The 16,916-nt window shown below is 45.1% G+C and overlaps 1 protein-coding gene across 1 annotated transcript in view; it reads right to left on the bottom strand.

Moving 5' to 3' along the window:
* ANTXR1 (ANTXR cell adhesion molecule 1) overlaps nucleotides 1–16,916 on the bottom strand; it is a 163,680-nt gene that overhangs the window by 55,654 nt on the left and 91,110 nt on the right. Inside the window, exon 13 of the mRNA XM_088151989.1 lies at nucleotides 1,206–1,301. Coding sequence (XP_088008115.1) covers nucleotides 1,206–1,301 — 96 coding nt within the window. The remainder of the gene's footprint in view (nucleotides 1–1,205; nucleotides 1,302–16,916) is intronic.

Below are 16,916 nucleotides of genomic sequence, written 5' to 3'. Positions count from 1 at the left end.
ATTTCCTCCCCTCCTCCTTTCCCCCTGGTGCTCAGGGTGCATCTTCTCCCTCTCCAAATTTAAGAACAATATTTTTTTTAAGATAATATGTTTTATACGACTCCTGTTATAATCATCCTTAAGTGGCTTACGAAATAAAAATTATTAAAATGCAAGAACAACATTACAATAACTGAGAAACAGCTAGTGTAAAAACATTTGAATTTTAATGTGGATGAAAGGGGGAAAGAAAAAAAAGGAAAGGAAAAAAAGCTTAATATTCATCCATAATATTAACCCCTCCCCCCCGGAAATTACATCATTTGTGCAACAGGGTCATGGATATGTGACATCACTTGCACCACTTTGTCCTCCTGGGGGACACCCTTGCGTTGATGCGCTGTGTTCAGTCTTTGGATTGTACATTTTTTGTATATGTGTTATTAAATATAAACGTTAGATTTATATTTAGAACTTATAACACCTCTTTTGATTAGCCAGAAAGGCTGAGGAATATTACTTAGGTGTCCATGCTCCAAGGAAACAGACTGGTGCAATTTTGCACCACAGCCTTGTTTTGGGTTAACTCTAGAGGAACAATGTCAACTGAATTTCGTAATGGATGTTCTTGCAACTGGGTGCAAACTCACCAACCAACAGTAGCAGAAACCCTCCTGGGAGGCAGAACTGCTAACAAATCGGCCTATTCTGGGTGAGTCGTACCCCCTCTGAAAGGATCACGTTGAGAGCTTGGGCATGTTTTGGGTACTAACTTGGGGGCGCTCACTTCTGGCTGTAGGGCTGGTTGCTAAAGGTTAGCTGGCTCTTGTGTCTTCAACTGCTTCTGTCCTCTTTCTGTTCCATTTCTGCAGAAAGCAGGTCTACCTCATTTACATCCCCGTCAGACGAGATGGGGCTGAGGATGACTGTGCAACGGCACAGGCGAATAACCATAAATAAAAATAGCAACAGCTGAAGACTCATGGGATCCCAAATCCCACATATTCCCAGAAATCTCACTCCCGAAAGAATGCCCACAGCATCCATCTTTTGGATGACCTCATCCGAGAAGCTAGAGCATCTGAAGTAGAGGAAATGAAAGCCCTCTGCCTCCCTACAGACTGCTCAGCGCAGGCAAATATGCGGGTTTCTCTAGGAGTGATTTTCTTCCCTTCTGATGCAGAAGAACAGCTGAAGTGAGGATGGACCGTGTTCCAGTGACTTACCACAGTGCAGCAAAGGGGCCAGAACCACCACAGAAGAGCCAGGGCCAAGAGAATGAAAAGGATCAGCAAGACGATTGCCAGGATGGTCCCATCAGACTGTAAAGGAAGCATCACAGTTCAGTCGGGGCGGAACGGGGCTTACGCGTTCTGTTGAATCAGTCAACCCTTGTCCAGATTCTTGCTCGACTGCAGAGCTCGCTCATGTCAGCCATTTTTTTCCTATCTCTCCCAGCCCAACTTTCTTCGCTGTGTCTACAAGAAGGTAAAGTTGGGATTGAAACCACAAATGCTCCCTGATTCTTTGGGGAAGAAATTCAGAGTAGCATCCATTTAATTAAAGAGACGACTACTTGCAATTCATATCTTCACCCCCATTGAAGCTCCAGAACTTTAAAACTGTAGCCTGGAAATCTGATTTGCAAGTGGTTGTTGCACAACTACACACAAGACATAGGATGACCCAAAATCAAGCATAATAGGGACTCAGATATGCAAAATATATTGAACACTGAGCCAGACAGAACATGGGGCTCAGTCCAACTTCATTTCATTTAGCCCTTAGGCTCATTTAGAAATATGGGCCATTTGGACACTTTATGAACACTCGCCATATTCAGATGAGGCCTGGAAACATGCTTTAGAGAAATGGTTCTCAAATTGTTTGACCCAATTGCCCCTTTTCCAGGTCTCAAATAATGTCATTAACCTCCCCCCGCCCAACCCCCCCCCCCCATTTCACAAGCATCTCAGCAGTGGAAGTCCCAAACTGGATCCTCAACTCACAAACAAGCAATTACAAGTTGCTTCATTACCCTCAGGATATGCCCAAGTTTCCCCATTGGGGGTTATTACCCCCCAGTTTAGAGCAATGAAGTTTGTGTTTCTCTGCTCACAAGCCTACCTGACAAGTCAACAGTCTGGTTTGTTCAAACCATAATGTTCTACATCCAAATGTTGGAAAACAGAATTGGATGAAACCACAACTAGTCTGCAAGCTAGAGCTGGAAAACAGGATCACAGCTTGGTTTGAGATCCTGGCTTGAAATGGCAAACTGGTTTGGTCAAGTCAGGATGGGTGTTTTGAATCTGGGGAAGAGAGAGTGTGCAGGCACAGACCTCATTCCCAACTCAGCAAACTAATCCGGAGCTCCCTATGCTGGGTGGAATACGAATTTTAATAGACCTGAAGACACCAGGCTGAGGACCATTTCAACAGAGCCACCAGCTCTTCCTAGAGGCTTTCCTCTCAGTAAAATGCTCTGACAACGGATTATTTCACTTCACTTGCAAGGGTAATTTCAAGTACAGACTATGCACTTCCCCAAACCAGCTAATATTTCTGAATCATTCCTCACTGATGTCATCAGGCCTTTGAGATCAGCTAGCAGGCAAAATTAGGCCTGGCAAAAGTTTATCTTAGAGGCTTTGGTTTTATAGAACCAGACAGTTAAAATAACAAAAATGACCCATGGGTAGGTTCCATCTGCTGTAAAATAGCACTCTGGAGCTTGGCTGATCCTGGCACGCAAGAGGATGGGTTGGTAGATGAGGGAAAGGCTCCTACATTCATATGCGTTGATTACTCAGCACTCAAGAGCTGGAAGCTGAATAGAGTGGCTGCACCACCACGGTTTAGCACCACATGCATGTGGTAAAATAGCCTTGCGTGCCCAACTCTCATTTTCTCCTGCTTCATGGCTGAGAAAAACATGTCTAGAGCCCCAACATATTTGGATGGCCCCAGTTTGAGGGAATCTGCATTAGAGAATGGTTAGAAAATGCAAACCAACCCAGAATGGAAGCTCATTGCCTGCCCTGATGGCAACAACTCTCTAGAATTTCAAGCTGGGGTCCTCTGACTTGCCTGCTGAAGATCCTTCTAGCTGGAGAGTGAACTGGATTGTCTATATACAAAGATTGTCTATACACATGACGTTCCACCATGGGACTTCTGTTCATTCCCTGAGTCTTCCCTCACTGGGGACCCTTAATGTACCTCAATCCTTGCTGGATTGATGAATAGCCACTGCCCTGGACATTCCACTCTTCTTCGAAGATACAGGTACCACCCCAAGAGCCCATCAATAATTAGTCCGTGCCCATCTGGAAACATGAACTCCCTCCACAGATGCAAGTGGGGATGCCATAAACTGGCTCAGTGGTAGATTAAAGCAGGAAAACAGATTATTTCCCGGACTAAGAAGGCTCGGCAAAAAAAATGTTCCAGACCATGGATGGGAATGAAATAAAGCCAGCCTTGCATTTCAAGGGCATTCTGATGTAAATTGCAAGAGGGGAAAGAGGCAGAACCATGCTCTGGAAGCCATGGGAGAAGCCTTCGGATTTATACACCACCCCTTTCCCGATCTGAAGATGCTCTGAGCTGTAATAGGAGCATTTGCCCCAGAGAAATTGATGAGGTAACCCAGGCTTTGTGTGCCAAAAGTGCCACAGTCAACCCACAGCACAAGGTAGTGTGGATAATATTCATCTAAGTGGGACCAACACTGAATTGGTATAAGGCAGACGGCCATCTTCATCTGAACAAAGGACCTTGTGCATGGAACATGCGTGCTTATTGGTGCCACCAGTGTTGACTGGGCCCCGGGCAAGCTGTCCTCAGTGGTCCTATGTGCTCAGGCATGTTAGTTTGCTCTGTGCTCTTAATCATTCTTTGTTGGGCAATTTGGTTTCCAAAAGCAAAATGTGTTTAATTCAGTTACAGAAAAGAAGGCCATTAAGTTCCGCCTCATGCATTTCCTCAGGTAAATGTTTATACCTTTAGATATTTGTAGTCCTAAGCACACAGCTTTCTGCAACAGAAACATGTCTCCTTTCCTCCTTGCTTAAAGTTCTTTTCTCTAGGCTAAATGTATGTAGTTTCTTTTCTTCTAGTTGATTTATCCCCCCTGTAGGTCTACTTAAATTGTTTCCACCGTAGGAATGTTCTCCTTGAACCCCTTTGGCGCCCAAGCTAAACAGAGGGGAGACTCCAAATGAGAAGTAACACACGAGTCCAATTCTTTGCAAAATTCTCCACACTCAGAGCCAGAAGAGATGCAAAATCAATGTCGTTCTCAAATCGCAAATTCAGAATATAACTCAGGAAAGGAGCCAGAGAATTGTTTTCAATTAAAGGCATAACAAACAGCAGCAGGAGACGTTAACCCTAGCTTTAAAAAATATAGCTCGTTAATGAACATCTTAAAATGTGTTGCCATTTAATGCCATGTTTAAAAGCATTTTCTACCGATTACTTAGCATGGGTAGTTATTTTTAGAAAAATGTTTGGAATTGTCAGAAATGACCCTACTGTGATACTGTACGACATTTGCTTATAGAGCAAAGATGCTCAAGTCGCCAGATGTTTTAAAGTTATTCCGCACAGCTTAAAAAGCCAATCTGGGATCACTCCCAGCCTTGAAGTTCCTGCTCGGAGAATGCTTGCTCCCCACAGCTGCTTTCTAGCATCTTCCAGCTGTTGTTCCTGCCAAAATCACAGCAAGGAAGGCAGGCTTTCTATCCCTTCAGTGTGGCTGGGTGACGCTGTGAAAACACCATAGGTCACTAGAGGAGAAATGGCCCCCCAAAGGCAGTTTTGCCAGAATGGTAGCAAGAGTTGCTGGAGAACTTCCTCAGCTTTCCAGATGAGGACCTGCAAGGATACCCTGAGCATCCACTTCTCCCTTTGCTTGTAGTATGGATTTAAATGAAGGGTTCCTCCCGATTTAAGAGGTCTTAAATCCACTGTTTAGTGCTGAATCAATAATATTTGGCAAAGAAAAGTAGCAATAAGGAAGCTGAACCTCTAGGAACATAACAGACTAGACATTAACTGGTGAGTGTTTGTGCATGCATCTACCTGGTTATTCCAAAAACCAAATAAAAGAAGGAGGTGTTTTTTTAAAGGGAACTCTCTCTCATTTGCCCAGAAGAAAAGGCTACCTTGAGTCTTCTCTTTTTTGTGGCATCCATGGAGGTGAGTGTCCAAAAAGTCAAGTTATGGTTGCAACCATGCAATTAAAGCCCCTTTTTTCTGGGCGTCACACCCACGGTACATGTAAAAAGGGGGCAGGCTTTGACTGTGCAATCATGACTGCCACCTTGACTTTTTGGACACCCTCCTGGGGGTGCCCCATGACAGTGGCACAGTTTAGGTGGAAGGGTGTGTATGCGAGATAGCCCAGAGGAATCTCCCTTGTGCCCTCCTTAACCCTGGCAGCCCCCAAGCTCTTTCATGCCAACAACAGATCAGAACCAAACATCTCACAGGGCAAAACCAGGGGCCATTTTACTAGATACATCTAGATATACCATTCATTGATAAATCTGCATCTTCAACACCTTCACAATCCTCATAGCTTCTCTATTCCTCTTCATTATTTAATCTCTGCTTGACAAAATATTCAGGGAACACGGTGAAAATTTGCCGGTTGTTTCCTCAGTCTGTATACATGAGAATGTGAGTTCATTCATCCAAGCAGAACATGATCCAATGTGGCCTCCCCCATTGCTTTCCCAGCAGAGCAGCCTCATCCAACTTGTCATCCTCTGTATATAACTACAATACCCATCACTTTGGCAGAATTAGCTGTAATATGACATTTTTGGAGAGGGCCATGTCATGGAAGGTCACTCTTTCTGCATTTATGCTTATAAGGAAATATATTTTGCTCCTGCTCTAAGCATGAATGAATGGAGACTAATATATCTTATACCAATTAAAAAAAAACTTGTTAAAAGTTAGCTGCATCTATTCATTCTTCTCCTCTAAACTTTTGCAATCTGTGGGTCTATTTGGTAAATATCAATCATCTATGAAGATCCATCCTTGCCCTTATCTCTCCACAGCATTTGAATGAATGTCATTTGTTTATTTTGCTCATTCACAGTATTGAATCCTGCCTCTCTTGCATCTCCTGCCCCGAGCTAGGGAATTAGCCCTCATTGGCTACAATGACTACCAACCATAGATTCGGGCAACAGCAACCTAAGAAAAAGACCAGCAGGTGCACGCAGGGAGCTGAGAAACTTCTGCACACCACAGCATCCAAGCAGCTCTTCAACTCGCTCCTGTTGCCATCGAGATGTGCACAAACTAACTGCAGAGGTGCGGATGGGCTGGTCCTAAAGGCACAGAGGATTTGCTCCTTTTCTTTCTAACCCAGTGGAAAGTTGGAAAGGAATAATGTAAAGGGGGTCTGGACTTTCTCAGTGGAGTAACTCTGGAAACTTGACAGAACAGGATCAAATTCATAGTGGTGGAAGAAACCAGTAAGAGAAAGACAGGCTGGGCTTGGCCATGGGCTGGAGAGAAAAACATTCCAGAAAAATTTGCCCCAATGGATCCCAGTTGGAAGAGGCAACTGCTCTACTCTAAGCCTCCCCCCTCCCCCCCCCCCCGCCCTGGTCATGCGGGCAGAGCAGAGTGCATGCCTCCTGCCCCTCCCTGGCTTCCCAGTGCATACATACACACAAACACACACCCACAGCAAGAGCAGAAACCCTGCACACCTGCACACAGATGCAATATATTATTTCATTGCACAGAAGAAACAAGGATGCTTCCTATGGAAAGAGGGTTGGGGTGTATTCCAGGAGCCTGGATCAGGGTAAGGAACATTTTTGGACAAGGGGAGCATTTGGAAGTTGGAGAGGGCGTTACAGCTACTCTCCCCCAACAGCCACCCTAGTGGGTTTGCCAGCTGGCAGAGCGGCAGGACAGTTGCAGCAACCCAGGGCCCCAAAGGAGAGAGGTGAGGTGGCCTCCAGCTACCTTCTCCATCCTCAGGAAGTTGCCTCCTCACTCGCCAACTTAGCTTTGCCTTTTTTCTCTGGGCAGGTGGGCACAACTCCCCAAAAACCAGCCACCATTTTCTAAGAATGATTCTTGGAGGTAAATGACATCTAGAGGCATTTTTGGAAACAAAGATCATGCTAGACGTTGGATCATTGCTTTGCAACATGCCGATCTCCCCCCCCCAAAAAAAAGTTTAATTATAATTTTAAAAAAAATTAAAGTCAGGTGGATAGGAAGCCTGCTGGGCATCAAGAGGACTGTCTCCTACAACCTCTGCTGTAAACCCCTTATATAAATATCTGCTGAAACAATACTGTTCTTCCTTTGGCTGCACAAGTATAAATTTTGCATACGACACTTCGGTTGCCTAAGCTAGGTTAGAGCAGTTTTGCCTTTTTCTTGAAATTTTACCAAATTCTTTTCCGTTTTTAAAAACAATGATAATATGCTACATGTTTCATTTCAAAAGAGCTGATGTCCAGGCTAAAAAAACAGATAAATCTGTAGATACTGGAACTCAAGCATGACCTCAAATATAGTTCATCTTCCAGAGAATCTATAAAGGCCAAAAGCATCATTTATCTAGCAGGCTTCCAGCTGGAGAAACAATGAAAACAACAATTTGGCATACCAGAGAATATAAATTCAAGTTCTTGATGAGGCATTTTGTAGTAGCTTTCTCAATGCCTGTAAAAATAGGAGAGACTCCAAGAACGCTTTCACATTTTTACTGAAATAAATGTAGTCTTCAGTAAAATGCCTATATCGAAGATTATACAGAAACACCTGTGTCACAGCACGAGGGGAGTTTGTCATAACCTTCCACAAATAATACCTGTTTCTGCCCCTACCCAAGGGTGTGGGTGGAGTGGACGGGATACAAAAAAGTCAAGACTGAAACCCTGGCTCTTTTTTATATGCACTGCACACTTTTTGATCCTCCCCCACCCCTGTGGGATGTGCCTCCCATTATTCATCGATGAAGAGTCCCTGGTAGAGAAGTACTGAGATAACCTTGAAGAAGGAATCCAGGGCTGTTAAGTAAGCACCAGCTTTGCCCTGGAAGGAGGAAGGGGTGAGAGAGAAGCTCAAGATGGCCCGGCCTTGATTCTCTTGGGTATAAGTGGCGGGCGGGGGGACAGAGAAAATCTGTCAGGCTTTCAAGACTGCAACAATACTGTTCTGGGAGTTTCTCTGGAATCTACCTCCTGGCCTGGCCTTCCTGATGCCTTTGATATGCTGTATTGAGGGACCTTTGCTTTTGCCATCCATCAGTTTCAACGTCAGCTGTCTGTGTATTATGGTTGGTCGCACAGCCAGCCAGATGTTTAGGCTGGATTTGGCATTTTTGTCCACCTATTGAGCCCTTCCCAAGGACCTGGGATGGGCAGATGTTGTTGTCTGATGGGGTTAAAGGTATCGTCACAGGATAGAAGCTGTTCCAAGTAAAGCCGCCTTTTGCAATGGACTGATGGAGATTTTGTCAATGCCGATGGTCTTCAAGTGATGCTCCAGATGTTTTGGGATCGCACCTAAAGCGCCTATAACTATTGGTACTATCTTTACTTTCTTTTGCCATAGTTGTTCTATTTTTATTTGCAGGTCTTTGTATTTTGTGGTTTTCTCCAGTTCTTTTTCTTCTCTTCTGCTGTCTCCAGGTATTGCAATGTCCACTATCCAGACTTTTCTGTCTTTCTTATCAACAATTGTTAAGTCTGAAGTGTTGTGTGGCAGGTGCTTGCCTGTTTGAATTCTAAATTATTATTATAATTATTACGATTATTATTATCCTGAATCAATCCACTAAAGGATGGTCTTTTTATTAAGGTTATGGAATGTGATTTACCATGTTGGTCCAATGTGGTGCTAGATGTTTTTCAGCTTCTAGTCAAGGTCTGAGGGGCAGGGAGACTGCCCCAGAGTCCCCCAGGGAGCTTCCACAATTGAGGGGGGACTTGAACCTGTGTCTCCCTGACCCTAGTCCAGCACTTTCACCATTTCTGCACCGTGGCTCTTGGTCTGGGAGAGGGGACTGGCCCAAAGTCACCCAGGAAGTTTCCATGGCTGCGGGCGGACTTGAACCTGGGTCTTCCCATTCCTATCCCAGCACCTTCACTCTACACCACCCTGGTTCTCTCTCTCGATCTGATACACACACAGATACACACAGATACACACAGACACAAAACCTACATTCCAAAATTAAAAGAACTGCAGATTTTAAGTATAAGCTCAAGGGGGTATATATAGCATTCTGTCCTCCATTTTTGTTGGTTGAGTTGAGAGAGAAGGACTTACCCTTCCATGGGTAAGGGGGGACTAGAATCTGGGTCTTTCCACTCCTAGCCCAGCACCTCTCACCACTGGACCACCCTGCCTCCATGGCTGAGGGGGAGAGACTGGCCCAAAGTCACCCATCTGACTTCTGTGTCCAAGAGAGGACTAGAACCTGGGTTTCCCTGCCCCTAGACCAGCACCTTCTCCTCCTGACCAACCTGGCTCTCATCTGTATGTCTGTGTGTGTGTGTGTGTGTGTGTGTGTGCATGCGCGCACATACAGGTAGATAGATGTAGATATAGACACAGACATAGATATATACACACACACACACAGAACGATGCACGCATTAGCAAGCAGCTGGGTTTGTATTTCCAAATACAGACCATCCATTGTCTAGGGATCAATCAATCAGTGCACTGGGTTGAACCTATGTTGAGTGTCTCCTACCTCCTCTTTGATTCTGACCCACAACAGTAGTGATGAACTGCCCATCTTTTTTCACAGCTAGGGTTTGGCTTTGGCTGCTGGAGGCCCCGCTCCAAAAAGGAGAGGAGCCAGGAGAAAGAAGTGGATGAAGCCAGGACACAAAGCCAGACTGAATTTCATTTATTAATGCGATGGCACTCCAATTAATTAAATATAATCATTATGATGAGTCTCCGCGGGTGAAATACTTTCTCTGCTTTTATTAGAATTACCATTCAGTGGCTCCCTTCAGAAATCATGCTTTCTGAGCCTTCGAAATTCACACCCTTGCTGTAACCTAACCAAGTGCAGTGGCCACGAATCTAGCAGCATGGCAGGACTCTCTCTATTCTTACGGTTTAAATTGTTCTTTCCTTTTATTTTGCATAGGTGCAGAACTAGGGAATCCCTCACATATGCAGACCACTCCCTTTTGTGGGGGAGGGGGGTGGCCTTGTTTTGCCATCAAACTAGTGGTAGTTTGACCAACCATGTTGAGGATTAGAGGGAATGATTTCTGGGCCTCAAGGAATCTTGGGGTAGCAAACAAGGTCAACAGCTCCGTTGTTAAATTTCGTCTTTGCAACCATCCTGAAATAGACTGAAGATGGGAATCATCCTTGCTCCCAGCTACTTTTTAGCCAATTAGTCTGTACAGAAAGACTCAAGGTACACGTCCCATAAGGACTCAGCCTTGTCACCGTGGCTGTATGAAGCTCTGATTTCCACGCATCCCATTCCTGGTGAGCCCGCTGGGAAGCTGGTGGTATGTTCAGAGAAATAGCTTGAATGGTTGGCAAGAGAAGACAATGACCTCTTCTAATTGCAGCCCAAACATCTAAAAGCAGCGTGCCCATTTTTAATGTGATCTGCCAAGTAAGGGGGTGGAGGAAGAGCCTCCTGCCAGGGGTTTCCATGGGGGGAAGTCAAATAAGTCTGGGTGGGGGATGTAACTGTGTGATTGAAGCCCCCTTCCTTGCAGGCACCGCCTTGTCTCCCTCCCGGGCTGGCTGAAGTCATCTCTGATAAGGGAATATTTTCCCTCTTATTCTGGCACTGTCCAAGGAGTGCAAAATCAATCAGGTTTTACTGCTTGTTACTTTGGAGAGAATTTATGGGCATGGCAGCAACTGAGGCAGTAGGCAGGGGGTCTGCAGGGGTGTGTGTGTCGAGATTACAGCCACAGCCATGTGATTAAAGCCCCATTCCTTTTTAACATGCACGTGCAATACACATGAAACGGGGCAGGGCTTCTATGGCGTGGGTGCAGCCCCCACCTTGATTTTTTTGACCCCTCCAGCCCCTGAACACTCCTGGAGGCAGGATTGGCAGCAAAGACAGCCAGTTTCAAGCTGGTAAAGCTCCTTCTTGCTTTCTCTCTCTCTCTCAGTTCTAGGAAGAAGAAAGGGAGGGCAACTCCCTTTTGAAAATCTTGCCAAGGAAACTGCAGGAGCCAGGAGTCCACATTGACTCAAAGGCATTACAATGAAAATAAAAAAGCTTCTGCTGACTCAAGGGCCACTGGAGAGCACTTTCTCTGTAGCAGGAAAAAGTTCCTAGAGAGCAGGAGATGAATGTGGAAGGCGAAAACGTGAGGGACAATGTCCTAGCGGTGACAGCAGCTTGATGGAGGACCCGTCACCCATAGAGGTGGTGGACTTCATGGGTGGGTTCGAAAGGAGACTAGACTGTCCTTTGTTCGGATGCTGTAATGCAGTGTTTCTCAACCTTGGGAACTTTAAGATGTGTGGACTTCAACTCTCAGAATTCCCCAGCCAGCAAGGCTGGCTGGGGGATTCTGGGAATTGAAGTCCACACATCTTAAAGTTCCCAAGGTTGAGAAACACTGCTGTAGTGAGTAAGGAATATGACCTTGACGGGGATATGCCATTGCCCAAAGTCAAGGGTGTGTCCTTACAGCACATTTTACCTGGGCCATATTTGAGTTGCTATCATTCATTTTATTATGTATATGTACAGGGTTATTTTTGTGAAAAGAATGATAAATCCAACTGAAACAATCTGGAGGAAGAAAAAGGAAATTAAGATTTTAAACTCCAATTTACCTGGATCCTTCTCTGTTTCCAGATTTCCAGAACAGCTGCCAAGCTTTGACAACAGGGAATCTCAGAGTATAAAATATTTAAAATTTTATTTTAAAAACAGTCTTATTTATTCTGTTTAGTTCTACTCAGTAATAGCAGACTTCATGGACCATGATGATGATTGCAGAACATGTGGAATGAAACAATTATTTATTGTTTTATTATCTATCTATCTATCTATCTATCTATCTATCTATCTATCTATCTATCTATCTATCTATGATTATTAATGCCTTGGAATATATTCTTTATTTAAGTACATTGCTTAATTTATTGTATTTTAATTAGTATTTATGCTTGTTTTATTGTAAACCACCCAGAGGCGCTCTTTGAGTGAGATGGGCAGTGACTAAAATTGAAATATCAATCAATCAATCAATCAATCAATCCATCAATCAATAAAATTAGGGTACTGACATTTGCCCTGTTGTGAACTGCAGGGGAAGAGAATAACATTTTTTCTCAGTTCAGCTAATGGGATGGTTCAAAGATGCCTGTCTCCTACAGATGTGTGAATCAAAAAAGTCCAGATGATGGCCACAACCATGCAGTTGATGGCCCCAGCCCTTTTTATGCATGCTGCACGGGCTTCAGTCATGTAGCCCCACGGATACCCTTATTCTGATTGATCATTCTTCCAGCCTTGCTGGTTGCAAGACTTCAAGGTAGACCAGACTAAGAAACCAACACCACATAGGTCAGCGCTACTTCTATTGTAAAGCTATAGTAACCGAATCTTGCAAGTCTGGATGTATTACCCTCCTTCCTCCCTTTATCTTTGTGTGAACTAGGGAGGGGCTTGTCTGAGACGTTTTCTCACGTTACTTTCTTGGCCTGGGCTCAGGCCACTTTTATCTGACCATTGCCTTGGGAGCAGCTCTTCCTCCTGTCCTTCAAGGCCATTCCCTCTTCCCTCTACAGTTGTGTTCTGCTTCTTCAACAGTTAGCTATTTAAAACACACACACACACACACACATATGACAATTCAAACTCTTATACATTTTGTTCACATTTCCCTAATTTAGGCATTTTATGCCCCTGGGCTAACTTTTGTAAGGTGAGGGTTGGCATCTTGAAAATGTGCAGCCCCCAGCCTGGAAGTGGGTTCAGGTTTGTATCTCTAAACCCAGGGAATGGGAACTGAACAACGTCATGTTGCATTGCAAGCCAAACAAGTATTTTCCTGCATCTCTGTTCCTTGAACCCAAAATGCTAGATATCGGGGAATGGAGATGCCTCTTCAAAGTAAACGAAATGGGAATTCTCAGGATGGGTCCAGATGGAATTCCTGGGATGACACTGTGCTGGAAATCCTGAGATGGTATCATAGTATAGTTATAATTTGGCACAGACTTACTTGAGCTTCCCTGGTCAAAAGTCTCCTTGACTTGACCTACTATCCTCCAAAAGCGTTGAACTAACTCCCATTATCCCCATCCAGAATGGCCAACAGCTGGGGAATGGCAACAGGGAATCTAAGCACATCTGGAAGTCTCCCTGGAATGAAGTCAGCAGTGGTCCCCTGCCCACCCCTTTCCAAGGATCAGTCCCCCTCTAATAAATTAAAGAAGTGCTGTCATGGGGTGAGTTTTTGTCAGGTTTCGCTCCAGGCGTTGCCAAAGCAGCGATCAACACAGCTGCCTGTCTCCATGTTCCCCTGTAAGAGCTTTGACACTTTCCCCTCCAGCCAGGAGTCAGAGTTTCCAGCAGCAGCTGAAACAGCTGTGGAGATCATTACGCCAAGAAAGTTTGCCTGGGGGGTCTCTGGGCACACAGAGAAATGGGTGGAGAGTTAAGGAGGCTCCCGTTCCATGCCATGCCAACCCCCACCCTCCCCAGCAGCCAGTTGGAGGAGAGAAGCAAGAGGGAGATGGGGTATGGAGCAAAGGGAGTGAGACAAGCGTGGAGAGGCAAGCATGCACTTTTAGGCTAGTGACAGACAAACCATAATTTGTCAGGGTGCTTTAAGCACTCTTTATCTTGGTGCTTACCCTGTTGTCCCACCGAGCTGCTTTAGAGGCATCAAAAGAAGCCTCTTCTCTCCTGAACTTTCACAGGGACAAAAAATTTAAAAGTACCGACTCCCCTGTTTTACATGCTGGGTTGTCTGAACCCAGAGAAGTTGTGATTCCTTTTAACAATGGTTAATGTAACATGGAAATGGAAGTTTGAGATCACCCGGGGAGAGAAGGAAGAGAAGAACATCTGATGCTAATCCATGGGTCTCCAGCCCTTTTGGACTAATGGGGACATATGGAATTCTAGGAACATGTCATGGGCACTCTCACAAAATGGCTACCAGTTGCAAAACACCAATAGATCCCCCAACCCAAGCTTCTTCCCAGAAGTCCACCTACAGCTTCTATTTTCTAAATAGCGGGTCCCACTTTCAAGCAAAGGCTCACTTTTTTATATTCTGAGAAAGTTTGTGGTCCATTTGGGACCCTGAAATATTCTGGAAAATGAGGTCGGTACTAGAAACATGCTCAAGCTTCTTCTTTTTATAATCAAAATATGTTCTTAAAAATGAGTTGAGTGGGGCAGGGAACCTGATGAATGCCATAGGACAGTGTTTCTCAACCGTGGCAACCTGAAGATGTGTAGACTTCAACTCCAGCTGGCTGGAGAATTCTGGGAGTTGAAGTCCACACATCTTCAAGCTGCCAAGGTTTGAGAAACACTGCCATAGGAGAAACCTATGGCAGTTATGGGTTACTGCCAAGTGTGCCAAACCACAGAGAATGCTGCACTAATTAAATAAGTCAGAAGAGGCCAACTACATGGAGAAGATTGCAAGTCTACCAATGGAGTTCCGATCCTGGCATACCGCATCACTTTATGGATGTGATCAATCCCCCATCCTGAGAGGAGGGAGCCCAACCTTGATTCTTCAGGCTTTTTGCGGGCCAGGTTATGGACCTTCAATGTCTAATATGGATTCATGTGTTAAGGAGACCTTAGGATGAAGTGGCTCCAACGGTTTCATTTCAGAACATATATCCTTCATTTCCTGCAGCAGGTTGTAGAATATTTATCCTAGCATGTTGGATATTCTGTTCATGATTAAACAGTTCTGGGCTTAAATAAATAGAAACATCAGCAGAAGGCAAAAGATTTTCAGAACTTTGCCAGCTGCCTTTGGCTCTCATCGTCCTCTGGCACCACCTGATGAAGGAGACTGGGGAAAAAAAACACCATAGAAGTCCCCAAATCCCTAAAGGATCTCTTTGGGCAGCCCAAGGAACTATCAGCTTTCCCCTTTCTTTTCTGTGCCACTTGAAGCCGAAGATCTCCAGGAGAGGAGATTCAGCTAATTTCAAAGCCCACGTTAGGGAATGTTCCACAAAGTTGCTCAGCTTCCAACTACTAATGAAGACCAGGCTACCCTCTAACCGGACAGGTGGGCTGGGTTCAGAGCAACATCCCTGGCCAATTGTGAGGCGTGCATGATTCTTAGCATCATTTTCCACCCTTGGCGAAGAGACGTTTGGCTCTGGGAGATGACCGTTCTGTGGGAGGTGCCATGAAGCAGGACCCGGCCAGGTTTCCTGTGACATATTTCAGTTTCCAGCTTTCCATTTTGGTTTAAAGTCCAATATGACAAGGCAGAGAGAGGAGAGGTGGAGTTTGCTGTTTGTTGAAAATAGAGGCTGATCTCTTGCAGCCAACAGAGACCGACGGACTTTTAGCAATGGATTTCAGAGGGACTCAGCACACCGGTAAATAATAGGGTGGACAGAAGCAGCAATAGCGGGCACATCTGGCTTGGCAGCAGAGACTGAAACGTTTTACCTCCCTAGTCCTGAGCCTAGGTTAGGTAACTTGCAAGTCTAAGAGAAAATCCGCCCCCGCTCCTGCCTCTGAGGTCCCCTTGCTGGAGGAGTTGGCCGCCAGCTGCAGAAAGAGTCCCAGTGCAGATTGGAAGACCGAGGAGTGAAGCTGTTCACTGCATGAATGCAATTTGCAGGCCCAATTTTTGTTCTGCAGGAGCAAGAAGGCTGGGTGGCCCTTGGGAGGGGAGGAGAAGGGTTTAGCTCTTCCTCTCCCTGCCAAGGCCCAGACGAAAAGCAGCTCTCAAGAAAACGCTCACATTTCACATGAAAATCTTCTTGGCGCCCAGGGAAGTTTCTCTTGAAAGGAAAGTTGTTGATAAGATGGAAGGGGGAAGAATTTTAAACTCTCTGCCTGATGGTTGCAGTTCCAAGGCCGTTTCAACTTCCCCAAGGCTTCGATCCATGCCCCAAAAGCCGCGCTGGTTAATTTCATATTTTAAAGAGTCGAGGAAAGGAGGACGGCATCTGGTCAGAGTGAGCGATTCATCCGTTTTTCAAACGGTATCTGGAGCGCTGCTTAGGAGAGGCTGAGAGAGGCAGATTTGGCACACAGATCATGCACAGCCCCTGAGCTGGAATGATGACCTCTACAGCAGGGTTCCTCAACCTCAGCAACTTTAAGATGGGTGGACTTCAACTCCCAGAATTCCCCACCCATCTTAAAGTTGCTGAGGTTGAGGAACCCTGCTCTACAGGATCATGTCTCCAAGAGATTCTTCTTCCCATCTCCCTTCTTATTAGAGAGGAAATATGAATCATTTCTTAAACGATCAAAGCCATTGGGGTGAGCCCAGGGTATGGTCAAAAAAGTCAAGATGGAGGCCATAAGCATGCCGTCAAAGCTCTGCCTGGTTTTTATGCGTTGCCCATAGAACGAGGCAGAGTTTCCATGGCGCCCTTGCAGCCACCATCTTGACCTTTTTGATCCCACCCAGTGGACACCCCTGAAAGCTTATATCAGCTGAAAACCTGAAAATGACTTGGGGGGGATAATTAAATATGAAATGGAATTCACTGGTGCACTAAATTCCAGCCAGCAAAAAGAAACAAAACCTGAGCTCTTTCTAGATTATAAAACTTTTCCAAAATAATGTGAGCAGCAGGACCTCATACGAGAGTCTAAGCTACAAAATAAATCTGACCTTGGCCACTGCAGTTGAAACACACATCTCATTCATTCTCTTCTGGCTTTGCCAGACGAAACGTGCTTTTATTTTATCCCAAGA

This window comes from Python bivittatus, unplaced genomic scaffold (assembly GCF_059951505.1).
Source record: "Python bivittatus isolate LINGU-HERP-01145 unplaced genomic scaffold, Pbiv_v1 ctg000680_np1212, whole genome shotgun sequence".
NCBI lineage: Eukaryota > Metazoa > Chordata > Lepidosauria > Squamata > Pythonidae > Python > Python bivittatus.
The sequence above is the reverse complement of the archived record's forward strand: the minus strand, read 5'-3'. Positions and strand labels throughout refer to the sequence as shown.